Raw genomic sequence first — 20,342 nt, 5'->3', positions numbered from 1 at the left:
AGCAACAAGTGGATCCCTACATCCGCGGGTCTACATTCTACCACTTTTCCCAAAACGTTTACAGATCGACATAGCCCATAATCAGGAAATCATATATTTTTTTATAACGTATAGTTACAATATTTATTACAACGATCAATGAGCAAGTCTTTCGTTTGATTATTTTTTAAATGTTTTGTAGTTCTTTAACAGCGGCGTGATACATAGAGGATTTTTTTTGAGGCTATGACATCAGACAGCTGGAATGTCAGGCAGGGAAAATATCAGAAAGAGGACAGCTGTGTTATGCTGATCTACTGCAGTGCTTTGCGTGTTACATTTATTTTACAAATACTTCATTCTCACTTGAAGGTCTTCATTACAGGACGTCCCAGCGAAATCCAGTTACTTTAATTCAACGGAGGAGTCCCTGTTTTCACCAACTAGGGATTACATTGGGTCGGAGCCCACCGGTGCAGGGCTCCGACGCAGCCTCCAGGGCAGGGGTAGCCTCCAAATTCACAATGCATTTTCACTCAATTATGTCTAGCCACAAATGAATACCGCTAAGGGTTAACACGAGTCCCAGAAGTTTGCTACTAGCACCAAATCAAGTTGCGCTCAACAAAAATGTATGTTCATTGTGTGTTATGTGCAATTGTGGCATAAGTAGGCCATGCAAATGCATACAATGTATGTACAAATGTATTCTAGAAATCAGCGGATAACAAACATTGTATTGTAAAAATTGAAAATATAGTTATTATCAATCACAGTCATAGTAAGATACAGGTTAAAGACTACAGTGCATTGAATGAGAATAAAAAGCCTGTTTCCTCCAAAAATGCATTACATTCTGTAAGGGTCCTGAGAGTGTGAAACTAACATGCGATCACTGATGCTACTTCAAAGAAAATCAAATAGGCCACTACAAACGTGAACAACACTTAGATCAGTACAGTACAAAAATCTATTTATGGTTCTGACTATTGGTATACTTATTGGTAAATAGCTAATACTGTATAAATCTCCATGGCAATGCAGTGCCTTGAACTAACTCCACCTTGGCAGGGGGTGGGCATTCCACAATATGAACAGTAAGTACACTGTAAGTTTTAATTTTTGAATATATAAGTTGTAACAAGTCTCTTTAGGCAACATCAACTATCAAAAATATCTTCAAAAGTCATCATCACTGAGAGAGGGTACTTTGTTAACAAGTTCTGTGACGCCCTGTGAGTCATTATTTGAATTACTGGTCACACACAGTGACTCTGCAATGTTTCTGCCCAGTTCCTCCAGCTCTCTGGAAATTCCATCATCATGAACGGCTGCTGGGTTTTGGGAGATATGGTCCTCATCATTGGTTCCAGAGTGACTGGCTTCTTCAGCCAGGGATGATTCATGTTCTTGTTTGTAATTGTGCTGGTCATCCGTCTCCTGTACAGCTTCCTCTGAAGAATAATCTACAGTCCTCTCCGGAGAGATTCTATGGAGGGGTGTTGACATAGATAGGGGGAGCGTTCTCTCCAGCTTCTCATTGTGTCCCTCATTAAATGATGCATAGGGTAAAGTATCAGTGTCTTCTTTGGTGTCAAAGGTCACTTCTGTGTCCGGGCTCTTCCGGTGCCAGTGATGCAACAGGTTGTGCTCGCTACTCTTAGGCTCTGTGCTACAGGTGGGAGTGTTGGCTGGACTCTGCAGGTCATTCTGCAATACTTCCAGTAGGTGGCGCATTTTATCCTTTAAAAAGAAATGCAGTGACAATATGATCAAGCGCTCACTAAATGCTTAGACTTGCTACACAAGCAATTACGCTCGACCATTTGTTGATAGTAAAGGAAGCATCTACACAAACTATATAAAAAGGGACTCAAAGATGTCTTTAGAAACCACAAAATAGGACTTTGGTTAAACGAATGGGGATTTTCAAGAGGAACAGAACCATTAATTCCAATGGGCCATGTCCTGGTTGCAAAAAGCAAATAAACATAAACTTGAAACCTGAACTAATACATACTCACCTCGTCTAGTCGCAGTTTATTTATTTCAACGTGGCGTTCAAACACTCGCTCTAGGACCCTTGTTGAGGGAACAGGCAAAGAAAATCACCATGAAGTAACATTGTCGTACCCCTGGATGGTGTTTAAATACCCATTATGCGATGATGAGGCAGTATTATTAGGACTTTCATCAAGGCCATCATCTGGATTTATGGCCTGACATGAACAGGGGATGCAGTGTTGACTGCAGATGGCCCTGCAAGGTCTCGGGTGTCCAGAGAAAACAGTTAATATAAAAGTGACATACCTGTCAGAGTAGAGTCCCCGAGACAAGATCTCGTTTGTTACATCGGCGATAAATTCAAGGTACATCAATTCCTCCTCCCTGTTGAGAGATGAAGTGTTGACTTTGCAGATATTCTAAACGAGCCCCACAAGAGCTGCAGTTAATAGTGATCCTTCATGTAGCATTTATGTGTGTTAATCTAACGTGTTAGCATCAGCATGTTTATTCATAAAAGCCTCAAAAGAGTCTGATCATGTCAACCTGACAGAAAAACATACTCGGCAGACACTCTCTTGAGGATTGGAGACTTCATTCCCTCTGGTGAAACTCTAGAAGCGACAAAAATACTTGGTTTCACAAAATTTGCAACATTTAAAAGCTATTGCCACAATTTTGTGCTGTCGTTTGAGGCTATAGGTGAATATTACCTATAGGAAGAAAGATAAAGGTCACTGTTACGGCTTTTGAACTCTTTGTTTTGGTGTCCAAATGCTGAGGGATCTAATGCGTGGGAGTCATCGTCTGACCACTCACGTTCAGCACAAAATCCCTGTCAAAACAGTAAACAAGAAATGGAATAAAGATGTACTGAATATTCAATACATTATTTTTCACTCTCTGTGTCAGCATGTCCATGTTTTACGACTTATTACAACAGAGTTGTTTACGCTGTCCTGCAATATTAATCACTTTGAAATCCTTGACCTTGAAGCACAGACTTTTCCAATCTGAGAGAGTATTTTATTGGATGCTGTTCCTCTCTCAAACCAGCAAATCAAGTCTGCCAGTATGATTGATACTGCAGCCGTAGACATCTTCTTATATCATTACTTCATGGCAAGACCTGGATATCGCCAGGCAATCAATCACACTTGCTGTATCCTTAGGCTACCCAACTACTACCATGTGTCTATAATCTCTGGAGCAGCACACCGCTTAAAATAAACTCAAATATTTTGCTGATCTTGCATTGTGTGTCATTTGTGTAAGTCCTTGAATGTCATTATTTTCATTAATTATCGGGTTCATCTCTAAAATCCAGCCAACACTGGATACTGGATAGTGTATTAGTATGGCATACTGTTTGCCTACCTCTCGGCACAAGACTCCTTCATGTATAGGCTACATGACTGTGTGTGCCATATAAACAGTTGACTTAAATTTTGGGCACTAGAGAACTTACCTGAGGTGGATCATCCAATTCAGTTGATAAGAAGTCCTTGTGTGCATGTGTGCTGCAGGAAGAACAAACTGGACTCAGTCAGGGCACACCTGTTGTGCACTCTTGAATGCCATGTTTATCTAATTAACTTCTCTTTAAATATGACATTTCTCTCCACCCCCACCCCCACATCTCACTCATGTGTACACACATATTGACCTTTTCAAACATGCAGACAGAAACTCATTTTGAATCTGAACTTGTCTTTCTACCTTCCGCGATATGTCTCCTGCCGTGTCATTCGGGGGCCAGTGCTGTTCTGGCTGGTTTTCCTCCGAGGGGGGGTGTAGTAGCGATACTGTGACAGATGGGACCTGCTGTCTGACTTCAAGGTCCTGGGAGTGAAAGGCTTGTCCTGGGTAAAATGATGGGAATGCTTTTGAAGCAAGTCACCGCTGTAGGTTTTCTGCGCAGGGTCCTGGAAAGCCTTGTAGCCACTCTGTGTGCCAGTTGAGGTGCCAGAGTGAACAGAGTGCTGCCTCGGAGAATTGGGGCCCCTGTAGCTGATCTCAGATGCAGAGTAGACAGGCTGTGAGGGGCTACCATGCCCAAAAGATGAGTGGGATGGATAGACTATCTGCTTGGCATGGAAGGAGGTGTTGAGCCTTGGGCTGGAGATCATGGAGCTTTCAAGACAAAAGTAGGCACTCTCTTGTCCTTGAACGGACCTTCTGCCCTGAAAACAACGATAATATTAATCAATATCATGATTTCAAGGATTTTTTTTTTTTACTGTTCAGTGTTTTTTTCCATAGTTACAGTGACAGTTTGATTAAAAGAGATTAATCCACATTTGATATCAAAGTATCTACGCAATCCATGACAAATATATAATAGGTGATGGTTCGATGATGTCTTACCTGGGCGTTTTGGGACACACAGGAAGCTCTGGTGCCAGTCCGGCTGCTCCTCTGGGACAGAGAATGAGCTGACTGGGGACGCCGCTCACACCTGGAACGTTCTCTCATCAACTGGTCTCGCTGCAACTGGTCATTGTCTAGGAAATCATACAATGAGCACTGAAATGATTACCGTTAGCTATCGGTGAGTATGCAGTATCTCTGTGTGGTAAACATACAGGGAGGAGTGTTGTTTTAAGTATAAAGTATAACTTTTGAAATATTTGCTACTTACATTTAACACTGTGTAACATGCTTTTAGGAACAGAGGCATCAATAGCAGCTGTAGGAAACCGGGGAAATACGACAATTTCTAAATAACAAGTTGCTACAGAATAAATCTAGTCCAATGCCATGTTTATGCATCTATAATACACCCTTCGAACTCCATCACGTACCTTTAGCTGAGTAAACCTTTTTATAATGAGAAACCATGTGGTCTTGAATAATATACTGAGTGAGTCTGCTCGACGACTGAGGACAGAAAGCTAGACACAACACAAACATGGATATTGTTGAGTTTAGCAGTGCTTCACATACAGTAGCAAGCACTAGCTAACTTGGCTACTAACTGACATTTCAAATCTGATAAAACTGTAAACTATCCAACTACTCACGACTGCTTTTCAAAATATTCTCCCCTTGTGGTGCACTTTGGTTTACTGGAACAGGCCATGCATTTACTGTCATTAAAACAATTCATAAACAGAATTAACAAGCTAGTCTAGCTGCCTAGGATAACAATTAACTTAAACCAAACGTGCGTGTAAAGATAGCTCGCTAGCTAGCTTTCACCTGTACTGTTAATTGCCTATATAAGAATAGCTAAACACGAACTAAATGTAAATAACCTGAACAGTTAAATAACGCAGAAAAAAACTAGCTCTAGCTTGGCTAGCTAACTGGCTAGCTAAGTGGTTTAGCTACAGTAAAGTAGCTAGCCATCTTGCTTCTACAAAAGTCAAGATGCTGCTAACTACACACCTCTTTTTGAATCCATAATACAGGCAATGTATCCCATGCTCCGTCGTCCAACACATCGGTGTTGGACGAAAATCTAGGTAGATTGCTAATGTTGGTTCAAATGTTGTATCACTGTCTGGATTTAATTAGCCAGCAAGCTTGCTAATAATGCTGTCTCCAGCACCAAGATCAGGACGCCTGTCCGTCGCCATGCTTGGTTGCTATGTCAGCGTCATTACGCTCTACGCACAGTTTTCAAAGATTACAAAAGGTGGCATCTGAAGTATCTGTCCATGGTACTGAAGGAAAGATCCCGGAAAGCATTAAATACAAACTCTTATCGGGGGCAAATGTTAGTTTACATGAAGGATTTGCCTCATTAAATTCAATGTGTAGTTGCTAAAAAACTAGAATCCCAAAGAATTAACAAATGCATGACCACTAACTGTTGGAATTGTGGCAAATGTGGCCAATCAGAAAAACATAATCATGACCTATAGCTTTCAGGTGTATTCCAATGCTTCCTTTTCTGCTTCCAAAACAACGCAACACAAGATCTAAATATAGAATAGGCTTCACCAGATTGAGGCTTACTTGACAAGAATGGAGGGATTGGATGACTTGTCTCTATAGTATTCAAGTTACTACATTATGCATGATGAAGGATGATGTAATGGCTTAAATCGTCGATCGCTGAATGTAGGCTATTAACGACGCCCACTACCACACCATGTGCCTGCACGCTGTTACAGAATCGTGAATATTAGGAGGACCGAAACAATTTCACATTAGTAAGTATTCTATTTACATAACCAAACATATAAACTCGTTTCAATTAGGCTATGACTTACTGGCACATACCGCCACAAGCCTCAATTGAGACATTTCCCCCCTTTTGGTTCAGTTTTTTGCCCATCAATCTGGGCAAGAGGAAGGAGGTTCCCTTTGTTTGCCATTCTTGTGTAAAGTTCATTGCTGAAACACTTAAGCGCTATTTCGATATCTCAGTCTCACCAAGTGGACTGGACTGACGTGTGAGATGTTGGGTGTAGGGGTGGTCCCACATTGTGCTACAGTGAAAAGCGCACAATTTGTCCAAGCCTGCACCACGCGCCCTTGTCAAGCACTCTGAAAAGGATACATGACTCTGGACAAAACGCTTTCTTGTTACCTTATTTTTTTATATTCCAATTCACTAAATAACCAGATATGAGTGAATCTATTTATATGATAGTTTATAAGCTACTGTACTATAGTTGATAGGATATTTTCAGCTATTTAACGTTTTTGAACACTTGGTATGTGTGTTTTGAGAAGAACAATAGAACGATGAAATTTCCATTAGAAAACCCTCGGAAACAAGTAAATTGGGACCCAGAACAAGGTTGGTAATTAATTATGATCTACTTTATCTGCTTTTGGTGAGATATTGGGTTTTCAGATCCTGATCATCTTGAAGACAATAGTAGACGAAATCATATTTTTTTTTTACAGAAACGGGGCTTTACTTTTTATTCTTTACATACAATGTATCTCCAATGTATTTTATTTACACTAAAATGTATAGCCTACCTTTAGTGATTATGTCAGAAAATATGGTTCAATATAAAGCAAGCAGGTTGGGAGTGGATCTCTTCTTTCTGTTGTGGGCTCAGCTGTGCAGAGTGGAGGGCGCCCTTCATGGATAGACAGAGGGGAGATACGGAGACAGCTGGGGAGATGCCGCCGCCCAGCCAGGACCGTGGGGAAAACCGGGCAAAGAGCTATGCAAAGCAACTGGACGGAATTGACTATTTCACAGTTTATTTTCTTTTTCGGATTTTTTGTTCACCCCGTTTACATTTAGACTAATTTAACGCTTTTTAAGCGTAATCATTGTTTGAACAACGAAAAGAGGTGTTTCCAAACCTGCAACTGACACACTGAACACGGTTTCCCTCTCCCACTGTGTCAAAACCGATAGTTTGATTTGGATCACCCATCCATAAGTATGAAGTATAAGTATGAAAATCATAAGTATGGGTTGGCAGTGTATTCAATTGGTTACAATGATGTGATTAATGCTCACAACATTTTTATTTTTCTGCTCAAGTGAAATATTGTTTCTAATAATAGATCCCTGTTATAATCTGGATACTTTCCATTTTTTTTAATGGTTGAACCATTTGTTATCCCATATGAGCTTGGCTATCTTTGGTGTCCTGGTGGAGTGGGTGATACAGGCAAACAGTAGGAGTGAAGGGTACTTAATTTAAAATGTAGGACTAATGAACTGCTCATTTGTTCCATTCCACTAATTTATTTGATGTGATGAAAAGTAATTCATGGTACTGTCAGACCAGTCAGGAACCTGACCCAGTTTGAATGTTGCTTAGTAATGGGTTGTACTTCCAGATGTCTAGAATGTCCATCAAATTTGAGTAGTTTTGGGTGGATATTGATAAAACACACCCTGTTCTCTGAATTTACCATAGGAATGTTTCTTTGTTTCTATTTCGTTTCTCATACAAAATGTTCCCAAAATAGCTCTTCCCTGCAACCTGTAACGTAATAATTCAAAAGCGCTGTGAGGAATCTCTCGATGTGTGTTTCCATAACTATGTGACAGCAGTTTGTCGGGATCGATTTAGCCTTGGCTCCAGTCAAATAATCGACGAACAAGATTTATCCATCCTGCAGGAGCGTGAGGGACTTCCTGGATGTCCTTGACTCATCAAACACGTTTACGGGGAGTGGTTGGTAGTGCCATCCAAGTTCATGCAGCATAGTCAGTAGTTACAGGAAATGCTAAGCTGATTTGTACTTTTGTAGCTTTTGTCAACAAACGCATGCATAGTATGGATGAGATCCGTACAGTTTAAGTGTGTATAGAAATAGATTGTGTGTCTCAGTAGTAACCTCAGATAAATCTGTCGTCTTTTAATAAACAGAGTGGTGGGGTTGGCATCGTTGTTCAACAACCATTGCCCTGTCCTAAGGTGCCAAATAATCTCCCATTGGAGAGGTGTATGTATGTGTGTGTGTCTGTTGGGACTATGTGTACAAGATACGGTTCTGAATTGCCAAAACAGTGCTGTTATTGTAAACATACCGTGATCTAAAAATAGCTACCTCCTTGGAAATGTCCCCTAGCGCCACTGACCTCCCCTTGCATGCATTCATAAATGACACAGGTCATTGGGAAACCTATGACCCGCTGAGGCAGTTATCCATCTCTCTCATAGTATGTGCCTGTCTATTAGGGAGATTGAATCCTGCTTCTCAGGAAAGAGGTTAGTCAAACGTTTTTTCTGCACATCTTGTCTTGGCAATGTTCTAAGTGTTCCCCTCGTGTTGACATAAAAAAGAAAGCAGGCACTTAGTGTCTTTATGGACAATGTTAACAGTTAAGGGGAAGAAGGAAGAAAAAATACTCCCTTTTAGCAGTACTATTGTCTGGCAGAATATCCATATCCATACTGTCTCCTGGGCATGTTTGGTCAGACAGGGAGATAAAACTCCACCCTGCAGGGTACTGGGGATCTTCCCCAGACTGCAGTGCACAGGACTAATGGCTTTTATCATTAACCGCTGGGCTGCAGTTATCTCTGTGATGAACTTTGTTATGTGTTACTGAGGCTCCAGAGCTAAACCCAAACAACACATCTCAGCTCACAAAAACACAAAAAGACACATGCTCATTATTTGACATATTTATGTCTCCCTTTTCAGTGGCGGTCCAAACCAACTTGGAGCCACCAAATAAGGTCCAATCAGAGATGATCCAATCCACCTTGGTCCAGGCCAGCGTGGCAGCCATGCAAAATCCCATGGGCTGTGATTTCAAGGCCAACGGGCACTGCCCTCTGCCGCGCCTCTCCATCTCTTCCCGCTCCGCCAGCGTGGTGGCCAGCATGGACGCCAGCACAGACGGCCTGGCGGCCCTCCACTCCGTGATGAAGTGGAAGACGGTGGTGGCGGTGTTCGTGGTGGTGGTGTTCTACCTGGTGGGTGGCGGGCTGGCCTTCCAGGCGCTGGAGAAGCCCTTTGAGAGCAACCAGAAGGACAGCATCACCCTGGAGAAGGCCTCGTTCCTGCTGAGGCACCGCTGCGTCACCCCCGCTGAACTGGAGGCTCTGATCAAGGTGAGTGGGCTCAGGCGGGGGAGGAGGAGAAGAGGAGCAGGAGAAGAGGAGGAGGAGAAGAAGAGGAGGAGAAGAGGAGGGGAAGGAGGAGTGGAAGGAGGAGGTGGAGTGACATGAATGCAGTCGCAGGGGTCAATGGGATGGATTGTGAGACTTATGGAGTGGAATAACTCAAGATTTAATTAGCCATTTAGAAAAGCTTGCTTGGCAGGTTATTAAAACCATAATGTATGCATTGTGTACACTATACTATAAAATATATTATCATTTAGTGTCAGAGGATGGACCATGATCTGTTTATTTATTCTTAAAGGCTAGAGTGTAATGAATAAACACATGATCAATACCATACTACACAAGTTATTTCCAGATGCAGCTTATAAGACCAAGACAGGAGATCTATTCCACAAAGTAACGAATCCATAAGCGCATTTTCATCTGTGATCTGCATAGAATATATGAGTTTGTCTTGCGCTGCCTGTAAGCACACCATGACAAAAGAGCACTTTCTGCCGACCCCCTGGTGGACTGCGGTTTCTTAAGTGATAAGTTAATGCCATGTATTGGAAGGCCTGTCCATCCTTCCTCAATTAACCACAACTAGACCTCCATTGTTCTAGCTAGCTTCTATACCCATAATGCACTTTGAGACTTGAGACATAAACATATTCAAGCCATGGTTAAGTGCCTCGATCGACTGTCAGGATTTTGTTACATAAGAAATCCGATAAAACAAACAAAATCACTTGTTGTTAGCTTAGTTTTCTTGGAAAGACTTGACCTTGCTTGATGTGGTGAGTTGCAGTGACCTTTTCTTATTCTAGAAAACAGGGGCGTCGTTACACCCTTTTTACTGGGGCACGTTCCCTAGTATAAATCTGCTGTGCCCCAGTCAAATCTAAAGTTTGAGTTTTAACAATTTACTTTATCAGTCAGTGCATTAATTTAGATTGATAATCCCAGAAAAAATAAATGCAGTCTCCCAATCAACGCTTGTAAAATCAAAGCAGTTTAACCGAAAACACAAACCGATGCCCGCAGAAAATATTACAAAACGAAAGAAAGTTTCTAAATGATAGGCCTAACGATCATCGTATTTTGACTAAAACATAAAAACAGTTAACTATTGATGTCCCTGCCAAAGCTGATATCAAACTTGCGTCCCTGAACTGTTGTACTATAGTGGGTTAAGCAAGGGGAGTTTCTATAGCCTAGTAATGCATTGTGCGCAGCAAGCACAATGCATAAAAAAGAAAAAAAAGCAATATGAATAGGGGCCTGTGCCCCAGTAGAGTTTTATGTCTAACAACGCCTCTGCTAGAAAACTTTCTTGAGTTGAAAACTGAGAATAATTAAGGCTTGGTATTGATTGAGCTGCTCTTTTGAAACACCCACACATAGCTAAATGGAGTAACAAGATCGCCGTGGCAAACACTGTCTCTCCTTTATGTAACATGCTGAAGAAATACAGGGGTTATGTATCCAGACACCAGTTCTTGAACATTACTGAACAAACATGCATGTCTCGGCAAGCTAAGCTGAAGCACCATTTCAGAAGATTTCTTACACATTATAGATTCTATACTGCCATATTGTATACATACAATTATTTTTGTGTTATTAGGATTATACTTTTGTGATTAGGAGATCCATTATTGGGAAAGCTTGAAACCTCTCAAGAAAGATTGAGTTCTGATGAGCACTGATGTACATTGATGAAATTGGATGAGCTGCACAGCTATACAGATAGTTCCCCAACAACAATCAATAGATGTATCTCCCAGGATCTGCTGAGAACAGATTGCATACCAGAGATGACACATCTCAGTCTCAAGATGAACTTGGCTCCTCACACCTATCATGGCCACTTGTAAAATTCTGACCTACAATGAAACTTGATTGCGTCGGTCTAGTCAACACCATCTCCACTGGAACCTACCTGTTTTATAGGAGCAGGAGCTAGGCTCATGAACCTCTCAGGCCAGGGGACTTGTGTGAATCACTCTAGATTACAACCAGAAGAGACAGGTCGCATCATGGTTTTTCGTGTCCATTTTTACCGTCTTATCTGACCTTAGCGTGACAACGCTCACAGCCTGCGGTGTAATATCACGTTGAGGAAAAACCAAGCCCGTGTGTCACACATACCCTTTTGTAACTGTGATTGGAAAAGGATTGGAGATGTGCAGCTGCTGCTGCAGTGGGCTGAGCTAAACAGCGAGGTGTGAGGGAGTCAGATGGTAGAAAGCACTGGCCAGACATCAGTGGAACTCAATCCCAACAGGGACAGGGTGGTTGTTTATTCAGACGGACCATTCCATGCAGTTCCACACGGGGTGATGATGACAGGATATCCCATGCCAAATGCAATTTTTTTTCTTGGAGAGCTTTGTCGTGTTACAAAACCATTAAAATGCAGATGTCCAATGGATTTTACTCATAGGGATCCCAGATAGGTCCAGGGGTCTGCTCAATCCAGGAAACAGATGGTTGTGAATCCTAGGGGAAAAACAGAGGCCGTCAAACCTCAACATATCATGTAGCAATGAATAGAGCAGGTCAAATGACTGTGTACAGCTTTCTTACATCATAAAGTGTGAAACTAATCGTAGAGGCAGACCTCCCTTCAATATCTGAATGAGGTTTTTATATGCCTGAGCTTTAAAGCATTAGCTGACCCGAAAGAGAGAAGCACCCACATGACATTTTATTTGCTCCACTTTCCAGCAGACTGGCTGCATTTGATGTTAGCATCTTCAACACCGCTGGTTTCAGTGTATGTCTGCGTGCTGCTTAGCTCACCTGTCATTATGTACATCTTGCTCCCCCTACCCCCACATCTAGTACCTCTGTTCTGTGGACGCTTCTCCTGACACTTTGCCATTTTTGCGTAGGGGGGCCATTTTGGGGGAGGAAACACAAGCACAATTCGATGCAGTGTTGGGAGAAATCAAGGGCAGTGTTTCCTGAAGGAAGGCGTGGAGATTTAAACCTCTACCATGGTGTGCCTGGGGGCCCCAAAGGGAATCAATTATTCATGGCATGGGCCAGTTTAGCCACACCTCCCCCTTAAAGTGCTTCACCAGCTTCGCCAGAGAAGAACCTGCCTTAAGAATCCCTCTATGGATTCTCTAATTATTGACTGATTAGAAAAGCTGGATATTTTTGGAGTTTGAGTCCTGGGGATACTAATAGTTCACTGTAATAGGACAGGTACATACATTTGGTACCGATTTGCTACAAAGCAATTATTGGACTGCAAAGACCATGACGTTATTTATTGGCTCCTTCACGACACCATCCCCCCTGAGTGTACAAACTTGATTTCGACCATTGTGTAGCACCATCTTTGATCAACTCCCACAATCACTAAATATTGTTTTTGTAACTCCCACCTGAGAAGTTGGCAAGGTTCGCTGCCATTGCTTAGAGAAGGACGGTCCAGGGGGTAGCTGGGGTATAAAACAAGCACTTAATCAGGCTGTCCGAGATCTATGTGTTTGTTTTAACAGGTTCTATAGGCCAGCCGGTAGTGCTGTGTCAAGGCTGTCACTCTGCCATCTCGCATTATCTCTCTCTCTGTCTCAATCTCGCCCTCTCTCTCTCACACAACGGGAGTGCTTGCCAATCAGGCCAGCTAGTGACTCAATGTTGTTATACTGGCAGAGAAGAAAGCTTCAAGATGGTAGCTCTGAGAAGAATAAGAGAGAGAGAGAAAGAGAGAGAGTTGTTTTTGTTTGCATCTGCTGTGTGTCTGTGTTGAGAGAGAGAGAGAGAGAGAGAGAGAGAGAGAGAGAGAGAGAGAGAGAGAGAGAGAGAGAGAGAGAGAGAGAGAGAGAGAGAGAGAATTTGTGCACAGGCACTGTATGTGACTAAAGTGTACTTGCTGCCCACCTACTGCTTGCCCACTAGGATGCAGTACCTAATTGGCTTAGCCTTGCAGCAATGGTATGACTCAGACTGTGGCACAATGTGAATTCAAGAGCTCTTATTTGTTGTTGTGACACTTCGATTTGAAAATGAGCTTATGACTTGAACACGGCTATATTCAACTACAGGGCCAAGCTTAAGTATTGAAATGTGTGATTTTCTCTGTCGTATACACACATATACCCCCGCCCACGCATGCACACACGCACACACACACACACACATTCTGCGGTGACTTTGACATGAGGAACTGCCTACAGTACATGGACCTTGGTGGTTGTGGTCAATGGTTCTTTTGATCTGCAAAACATGTAATTGATTAAGTGTATGATGTGGGTTAAATCCAGGTCAAATAATTGGCTGACAGAGACACTTACTATTATCCTTCATACCTGTGCTGGGATAATCACATGACCTCTCAGAAGTGCACACAGCTGCAGTAATTGGTTTATCTTAGTTCTCACACACCTCATTCACAAAACCTTTTAGGCCCTATTATGCTGTCAATATCATCAAAGCCTCCAATGCTAACTTAGTTTTTGCGACTTAAAAGTATGCTTTCATTATTCAATGTGTCCCGTGTTCCTGGTCTCCTCTGGAGGTGCAGTACATCACCAGGTGGTGTTTTGGAAGTCTAAGATGAAGAAGAGGGAAGTCTGAATTTGCATGATGATTGGATATAGTCCTGATGTTCTCAGCCATCTACCAGATGGATAGAGAGAGACAGAAAGAGACACAGAGAGAGTAAGAGAGAGAGAGGGGGGGGGAAAGAATGAGTTAGGAAGAGTGAGAAAAAGAGTCCAGAGTATGTAAAGTGAGAGTGTGGCAGGTACTGTATCAGTGCTGTTTAGATGTAAATGCCATTTGAGTTGATGCAGCCACCTGCTGGGAAACCCCTTGGCAACACTGCAGGGGCGGAGCCTCACACCGAGACCCTGAGAACCTGACTCGGGTTATCCGTGTTGCTAACCAGGCTGCAATGGGGCCGTTGTTGTGACAAATTAGACATGGCTTCCCTTACATGGCAGGGAAACACACAGTATGCATATACAATGTATCTGTAATCGATCACTGATTTAATTGTTACTAAGCACCATGAAGTGTCTATATTTGGTTGTTCACAATGGATGCTTAATGTTTTGGCTGCTCGCAATGTTTGGGGCTATCTCGTTGTTATGATCAGTGACCTATGCACTTGTGTAAAGCTCTCTCTTGGAAGTTGCTTTGGATAAAAGCGTCTGCTAAATGCATAAATGTAATAGTGGACAGAAAGACATTCCAGCCAAAAGGCAAACATTTGGCCTTGATTTGTTCTCATTAAAAAACAAAAAATACATAATTTGCTGTTAGACTGTGTTTGTTGGCTTTCTGTGCTGTACATTGCTCGTGAAGATCATTCCATTGTTAACTTGACTTTAGTTTCAACAGTGCTTCGCTCCATTACCGATGTGCTATTTATACCGTCATCTGATATTTGGTTTTCTCAATCAAGTGGGTTGTATTGTATATATAGCAATTACCCAACCTTCCTTTATAAAAATAAATCAATAACAACGTTACTATAACAAAATAGAACACATCCAGTATGTCTACCTTGGAATGTTTTTATCGACCACATGGGTGTCTACCATTCATTTTTTAATATGCACTGCATGTTATAGAGAAAATGAAATATGGGTTATGGGACTAGGGGAGGCAACTGGTAAATGTTTGCGATGCTGCAGAGGATCAGGAGATAAAACAGAATAACAGCCTACATAAAACTGGAGATCGGAGATGTGAGATAAAAGTGTTCTGGTAGGTGATTGTCTCAGCGAACTCTGCCCAGCACTGAAGAACAATACTCCTGGGGACTGAAGTAGAGCAAAATGCTAAACAGAGAAACGCATGACTTAAGCACCACAAAGACACAGATGAAGATGAGCATGCATCAGAAGCTCAGATAATACAATCTTGTTTTGATTGGTTGTGTCATGTGGTGGTTTCATGCATCTTAGTTGATGTGTGCAATGGTTCACAATACAGTGCCGGCAGTCCAGATGAGAGGGAACAGTGTGAACCGTATTCTCCGTTTCTCTGACATCCTGGAAAGGGTCATTTCACAGGAAGTCTGTCCCTCCCTGCTGTTTCCTCTCGCATGTGCAGGGGTGCAGCACCTGACTGTGGCGGACCCAGCCCGGTCATTCTGCTGACCCTCACACCTGCACTCTGTCCTGCCGGCTCACACACACACATGGACACGCGTATGTGCCCATACACTCACACAGCAAACCGTCTGAACAACAACCAACAGGAAAGCACTCTTTACGCCCCTCTGTCATCCCTCGCTTAGCTCTTCCTCCTCCCCCTATCCTCCTCTCACCCTACCCTCCTCTACCACAACCTCTCCCTTTCTCTTCCTCCTTCTCCGTCTCATATTCTCTCAATCTGCCTTGACAAGCCTCACAATATACTCCCCCCCCCCACCCCCCTCTCCTCCCCTCCTGCCACCCCCCACCCCCCCCCCCCCCCCCCCGGTCCACTGGTGACCTTTCTCAGTTCGTCTGTGGAGAATGTCATCGAGGTCAGCTCCATCATCACTCTTCTCACGTGTGCTACGTAATTACAGTATGTCACCAGCGCACGCCGGAGTCAGCGGTGCGGCTGAATCTGTTGTCTGCGTTCACGGCTTGATGGCTTTATGGTGTGAAATCAGGCCAGGGCACTTGTTTTAGCTGGCCAGGCATAGCATGGGGTGGCATGGCACTGTGCTGTGAACTGCAGCCTGCTGTGGCATTAAAACAAAGGGAACACACGCCAGCGTTATTTAGTAGTTGGTGGTTACAGCTCTTCCTTCCATTGCTTCGGCATGCAAGTTCATGAAATGCTCTGTCTATGCTCAAGGATGGAACAGTGTCAGGAGAGATCGGATTTCAACCCGATCAAGCTGTGTCCATGTCAATCATATAGCCTTATGCACTGTGTTTTGTTGTTCCTAGCATGCCATAGACGCTGTGAGCGCCGGGGTGAGTCCCATAGGAGACACCTCCTACAACTCCTCCCACTGGGACCTGGGCAGCGCCTTCTTCTTCGCTGGCACAGTCATCACCACCATCGGTAACCTGCTCCCTAAATCTCCCCAAACTACACACTGTTGCACTGTCATTGAGATGTTGTTATGGTTGCACCGTGACTGCTTGCTGAGATGTAGTTATGTTGCTCTGTAACTAAGTAAATACTGACCGGTCCATGAGTCTGTCCACCCACATACCGTTACGATCATTTGCACTTCTGATCCTTTGTTTTGTGCTGTGCTTTCTTCATGCACAATTCTTTTGTTGCTTTGGAAGTAAATGTGATGTGAAATGTCATACACCTCAATCAGTGCATTGGTGCAATTCTATCATCCATAAATGCAAAGGCTAGACAGGCCCAGCTGTTCACCCACATGGAGGTTGGAATGAAAGTCTTACTTACTCCACTTAAGCTAACGAGTGACTCATTTTCTCTATGAAGGTTTGAACTTAAAAAGGATGAGTCTGTGTGAATTTTCTAGAAAGTTCTCGATCCAGTGCAAGCAAGGCCATGTCTTCGCTTTTTAATTGTAATGCACCGTTAATAGACAAATAGGAACACGAAGGCGTCACTCTAAAGACGCACTTGTTTCTTTTCGTACGTCAACAAGTCCACCCAGTATGTAATTTCCGGCTACAAATTACTGTGCAAGTAAGGACGGAGTCTTTTGAGCGGAACCCCTTGAACATCATTTCATTTGTCTGTACGCGTCACTTGCTGGGGGAGAGAGAGAGACACTCCCTGCAGGGCCTCAATTAATGCCATGTTTCCCAGAACAACTTAATTACTTGCTCTAAAAGATAATTTAGCTCCGACCTCCAGCTCCAGGAATACAAAGCTGTGTACAGGCTTAGATCCTAATAAAGGCTTGACCATCCCTTCTCCTTTCCTTTCCTTTCCTCCCCTCCTCCTCCTGTTTCCTCTCTCCGTCACAGGTTATGGTAACATAGCCCCCAGTACAGAGGGAGGTAAGATATTCTGTATCCTGTATGCCATATTTGGCATCCCGCTATTCGGTTTCCTGCTGGCAGGGATTGGTGACCAGCTGGGCACCATCTTCGTGAAGAGCATTCTGAAGGTGGAGAGGATTTTTAAGGTGAGTTCTACTGCTGTGTCATCATTGATTATGAATGTTGATAAGACTCAAGTGTTGATCTTATCAATTTCAACTAGCAAGACATATGGTGTCACACAACAGCGTAGTTAGACAACCAAGTTGGATATTTCTGGACATTATGAAAAGAGCAACTTAGAAAAAATACTCCTTCTCCTGTTGTGATGTCACCACAACTGTCTATCATAGCGTAAACAAACATATCGTTATCTCAAACCCATTACCAGTCCATTCATGCTGAACAGTCAGGTGTCTATCATGCCTTCCTTTTCATGCAGACTTTGTTGCTGTTATCCAGGTATTATCCTGGCTCAGGGGGATGTATTTGAACTCTAAGGTCTCAATCAGGCTTGTCCAGATTAGTTAGAGGTGCTTTGTAGCTCTAAGTCGACAGAGTCTTTGTATTAGAGAGGAGAAGGGCAGGGAACAGGGCAGGGTCTAATTGGGATTCTCTGTGCATGTGCGAGGGGGTGCATGCAATTGAATGGTTTGAGATGGAGACCTTATTAAGACGGTTGGAAAGCCATGAGGCTTGAGATCCAACTACAAAGGAAGTGACTCATGGAGTTCTTGGGTCTATTGAAGTTGGTCGATGCTTTCTGTCCTCTGGTGTATGGGAGATTGGAAGTTAATGAGTATTGACGCTGTTGCTAACAACGGTTATGAACAAGTTCCAAACGCAGGGCCGTTTGTGTGTTTCCAAACCGCTCCCATCACAGCCTCCATTTCTCTTTGTGTGTTCTGTAGCAAAAACACAAACAGATCAGCCAGACGAAGATCCGAGTGACGTCCACCATCCTCTTCATCCTGGCCGGCTGCATAGTCTTTGTCACGATCCCGGCCGTCATATTCAAACACATCGAGGGATGGACCACTCTGGAAGCCATCTACTTTGTGGTCATCACTCTCACCACTGTCGGCATAGGAGACTATGTAGCCGGTATGACAACTAGTTATTTTGTACTTGCACATTTTACAGGTCACAACATTCAATTACTCTTCAGGTGTCAATGTGACGTGTCTCATCTCCCGAACTTTCACAGCGACGTAATGGCGGCTCCATGTATCTAACCTACCAAATCTCCCATTGTACCCTGGCAACACAGACTCATGACCGCTTGTCTGACCTGTCCTCTCCAGGTGGTGACCGAAGAATCGACTACATGAAGTGGTACAAGCCAGTGGTGTGGTTCTGGATCCTGGTGGGCCTGGCGTACTTCGCGGCGGTTTTGAGCATGATTGGGGACTGGCTCAGGGTTCTGTCCAAAAAGACCAAGGAGGAGGTGGGCTTCTTCACTTAGAGCAATTGAGACGGACAACCTGCTCCAACCCCATGTGTTCCCTTTCTCCATCTCTGTTTCTGTTCCTCTTTCTTCCCCTATGCATCCCCCCCCCCTCTCCCTCCCTCCCTCCTCTGCCCACCATGCTTGCTCTTCTCCTTCCTGGTTCATTTCTAGTCTGGTGCCTCGAATGATAGGAAGCAGATCCATTAGGGCAGCGGCAGGCTATCGATCTGTCGATAGGACTGTATGGAGACCGGTCCTCTTAGCAAGACTGAAATTGTATTAATCTCTCTGCATTTTAATGTTAGCAGGAAGCGATGACTCATACACCATGATGGACTGCTGCCCTCTATTTCAGGAGGCTGTGTCATCCAAACTCACTGCTGTGTCGTTGACAACAGGTGGGGGAGTTCAAGGCCCACGCGGCCGAGTGGAAGGCCAACGTGCGGGCGGAGTTCCGCGAGACGCGCCGGCGCATGAGCGTGGAGATCCACGACAAGCTGCAGCGGGCGGTCACCATCCGCAGCATGGAGCGCCGTCAGCTGGGGCTGGAGCAGCGGGCCCACTCCCTGGACATGCTCTCGCCCGAGAAGAGAGCCGTGTTCACCAGCCTGGACGCGGGCCGCTTCAAGACGTCCTCTCAGGAGAGCATCGACACCAAGCTGAACAACCTGCGTGTGCGGGGGGCCGTGGAGCCCTACGAGGAGCGTCGGCGGAGCAGCGAGCAGCCCCAGCGGGCCTCGCCCTCGTCCTCCGACGACAACCTCTTCAACCTGCGCTTCGGCTCACTCACCAAGCTGTCCAAGCGCCATCGCAACCAGGACCTGCGGCAGAACGTCCCGGAAGACGTGCGGTTGGCGTGCGAGGCCATGGGTGGGGGAGGAGGTGGCGCTGGCACAGCCCTGGGAGAACAGAAGGATGAAGGACAGAGAGAGGGACAGCTGGAGGAGGAGGAGGAGGAGGAGAGGAAGGAAGCCAACATCAGTTTGACCAATCTGCCAACATGCACGACAGATCGCGTTAACCTGAACGGCTTTGTGCCAGCTCAGGCCAAAGAGAGAGAGAACGAGAAAATACTGGAAGGAAGAAACCTTCAGCCTCAGACAAGCCCATAAAAATGCTCATATGCAGATTCAGAAAGAGAAAGATAGAAAGAGAGAGGGTGCGAGAAAGACAGTGAGAGATGCAACGATAGCAGGACGTTGAGGGGCAGTTTTTTTTTCATTGTCTTGAAATGTGCCTTTTCTGTTTTCTCCGCGTAGATCTGGGCATGCTCTGAATTCTCTCTAGGCTAAGTTAACAGTCACTGTGTCCTAGTGACGGAGAAACGTCAGATTTGTTGCCAAAAATAGACATGATGGAAGAGACAGAGGACGAGGCTATGGTTATATGCCGTACGTCTCATGAATAAAACAACACCTCTACATATGCTTTCCATTCCCCCAAACTCAGTTGCCAAGACGCTTTCCCCCTCTGCGTACTTGA

The 20,342-nt window shown here is 44.1% G+C and overlaps 2 protein-coding genes across 2 annotated transcripts; one reads left to right on the top strand and one right to left on the bottom strand.

Moving 5' to 3' along the window:
- Nucleotides 1-760: 760 nt before the first annotated feature.
- spata7 (spermatogenesis associated 7) lies at nucleotides 761-5,442 on the bottom strand. Its single transcript, XM_067243666.1, has 11 exons — nucleotides 5,374-5,442; nucleotides 4,788-4,877; nucleotides 4,625-4,672; nucleotides 4,351-4,487; nucleotides 3,703-4,166; nucleotides 3,452-3,503; nucleotides 2,697-2,818; nucleotides 2,547-2,597; nucleotides 2,290-2,367; nucleotides 2,004-2,061; nucleotides 761-1,722 (listed from the first exon to the last, which is right to left on the bottom strand). The coding sequence occupies exons 1-11, from the start codon at nucleotides 5,408-5,410 to the stop codon at nucleotides 1,159-1,161; spliced, it is 1,701 nt and encodes a 566-aa protein (XP_067099767.1). The 5' UTR covers nucleotides 5,411-5,442; the 3' UTR covers nucleotides 761-1,158.
- Nucleotides 5,443-6,620: 1,178 nt separating this feature from the next.
- kcnk10b (potassium channel, subfamily K, member 10b) lies at nucleotides 6,621-20,091 on the top strand. The gene is made up of 7 exons (XM_067243634.1): nucleotides 6,621-6,736; nucleotides 9,064-9,476; nucleotides 16,385-16,502; nucleotides 17,396-17,556; nucleotides 18,322-18,514; nucleotides 18,715-18,857; nucleotides 19,259-20,091. Exons 1-7 carry the CDS (start codon nucleotides 6,682-6,684, stop codon nucleotides 19,970-19,972), a joined length of 1,797 nt encoding a protein of 598 aa, XP_067099735.1. The 5' UTR covers nucleotides 6,621-6,681; the 3' UTR covers nucleotides 19,973-20,091.
- The last annotated feature ends 251 nt before the right edge of the window (nucleotides 20,092-20,342 follow it).

Source organism: Osmerus mordax, chromosome 9 (genome assembly GCF_038355195.1).
Source record: "Osmerus mordax isolate fOsmMor3 chromosome 9, fOsmMor3.pri, whole genome shotgun sequence".
NCBI classification, from domain to species: Eukaryota; Metazoa; Chordata; class Actinopteri; order Osmeriformes; family Osmeridae; genus Osmerus; species Osmerus mordax.
This window is presented reverse-complemented; position numbering and strand designations above follow the sequence as displayed.

Coding starts and splice junctions, on each gene's coding strand:
- spata7 (XM_067243666.1), bottom strand. CDS start 5,410: ATGGGATACATTGCCTGTATTATGGATTCAAAAAGAG. Junction 4,673..4,787: donor AAAGGTTTACTCAGCTAAAG/GTACGTGATGGA, acceptor GGTTTCCTACAG/CTGCTATTGATGCCTCTGTT. Junction 2,598..2,696: donor CTTTATCTTTCTTCCTATAG/GTAATATTCACC, acceptor TGTCGCTTCTAG/AGTTTCACCAGAGGGAATGA.
- kcnk10b (XM_067243634.1), top strand. CDS start 6,682: ATGAAATTTCCATTAGAAAACCCTCGGAAACAAGTAAATTGGGACCCA. Junction 16,503..17,395: donor CACAGTCATCACCACCATCG/GTAACCTGCTCC, acceptor TCTCCGTCACAG/GTTATGGTAACATAGCCCCC. Junction 18,515..18,714: donor CATAGGAGACTATGTAGCCG/GTATGACAACTA, acceptor TGTCCTCTCCAG/GTGGTGACCGAAGAATCGAC.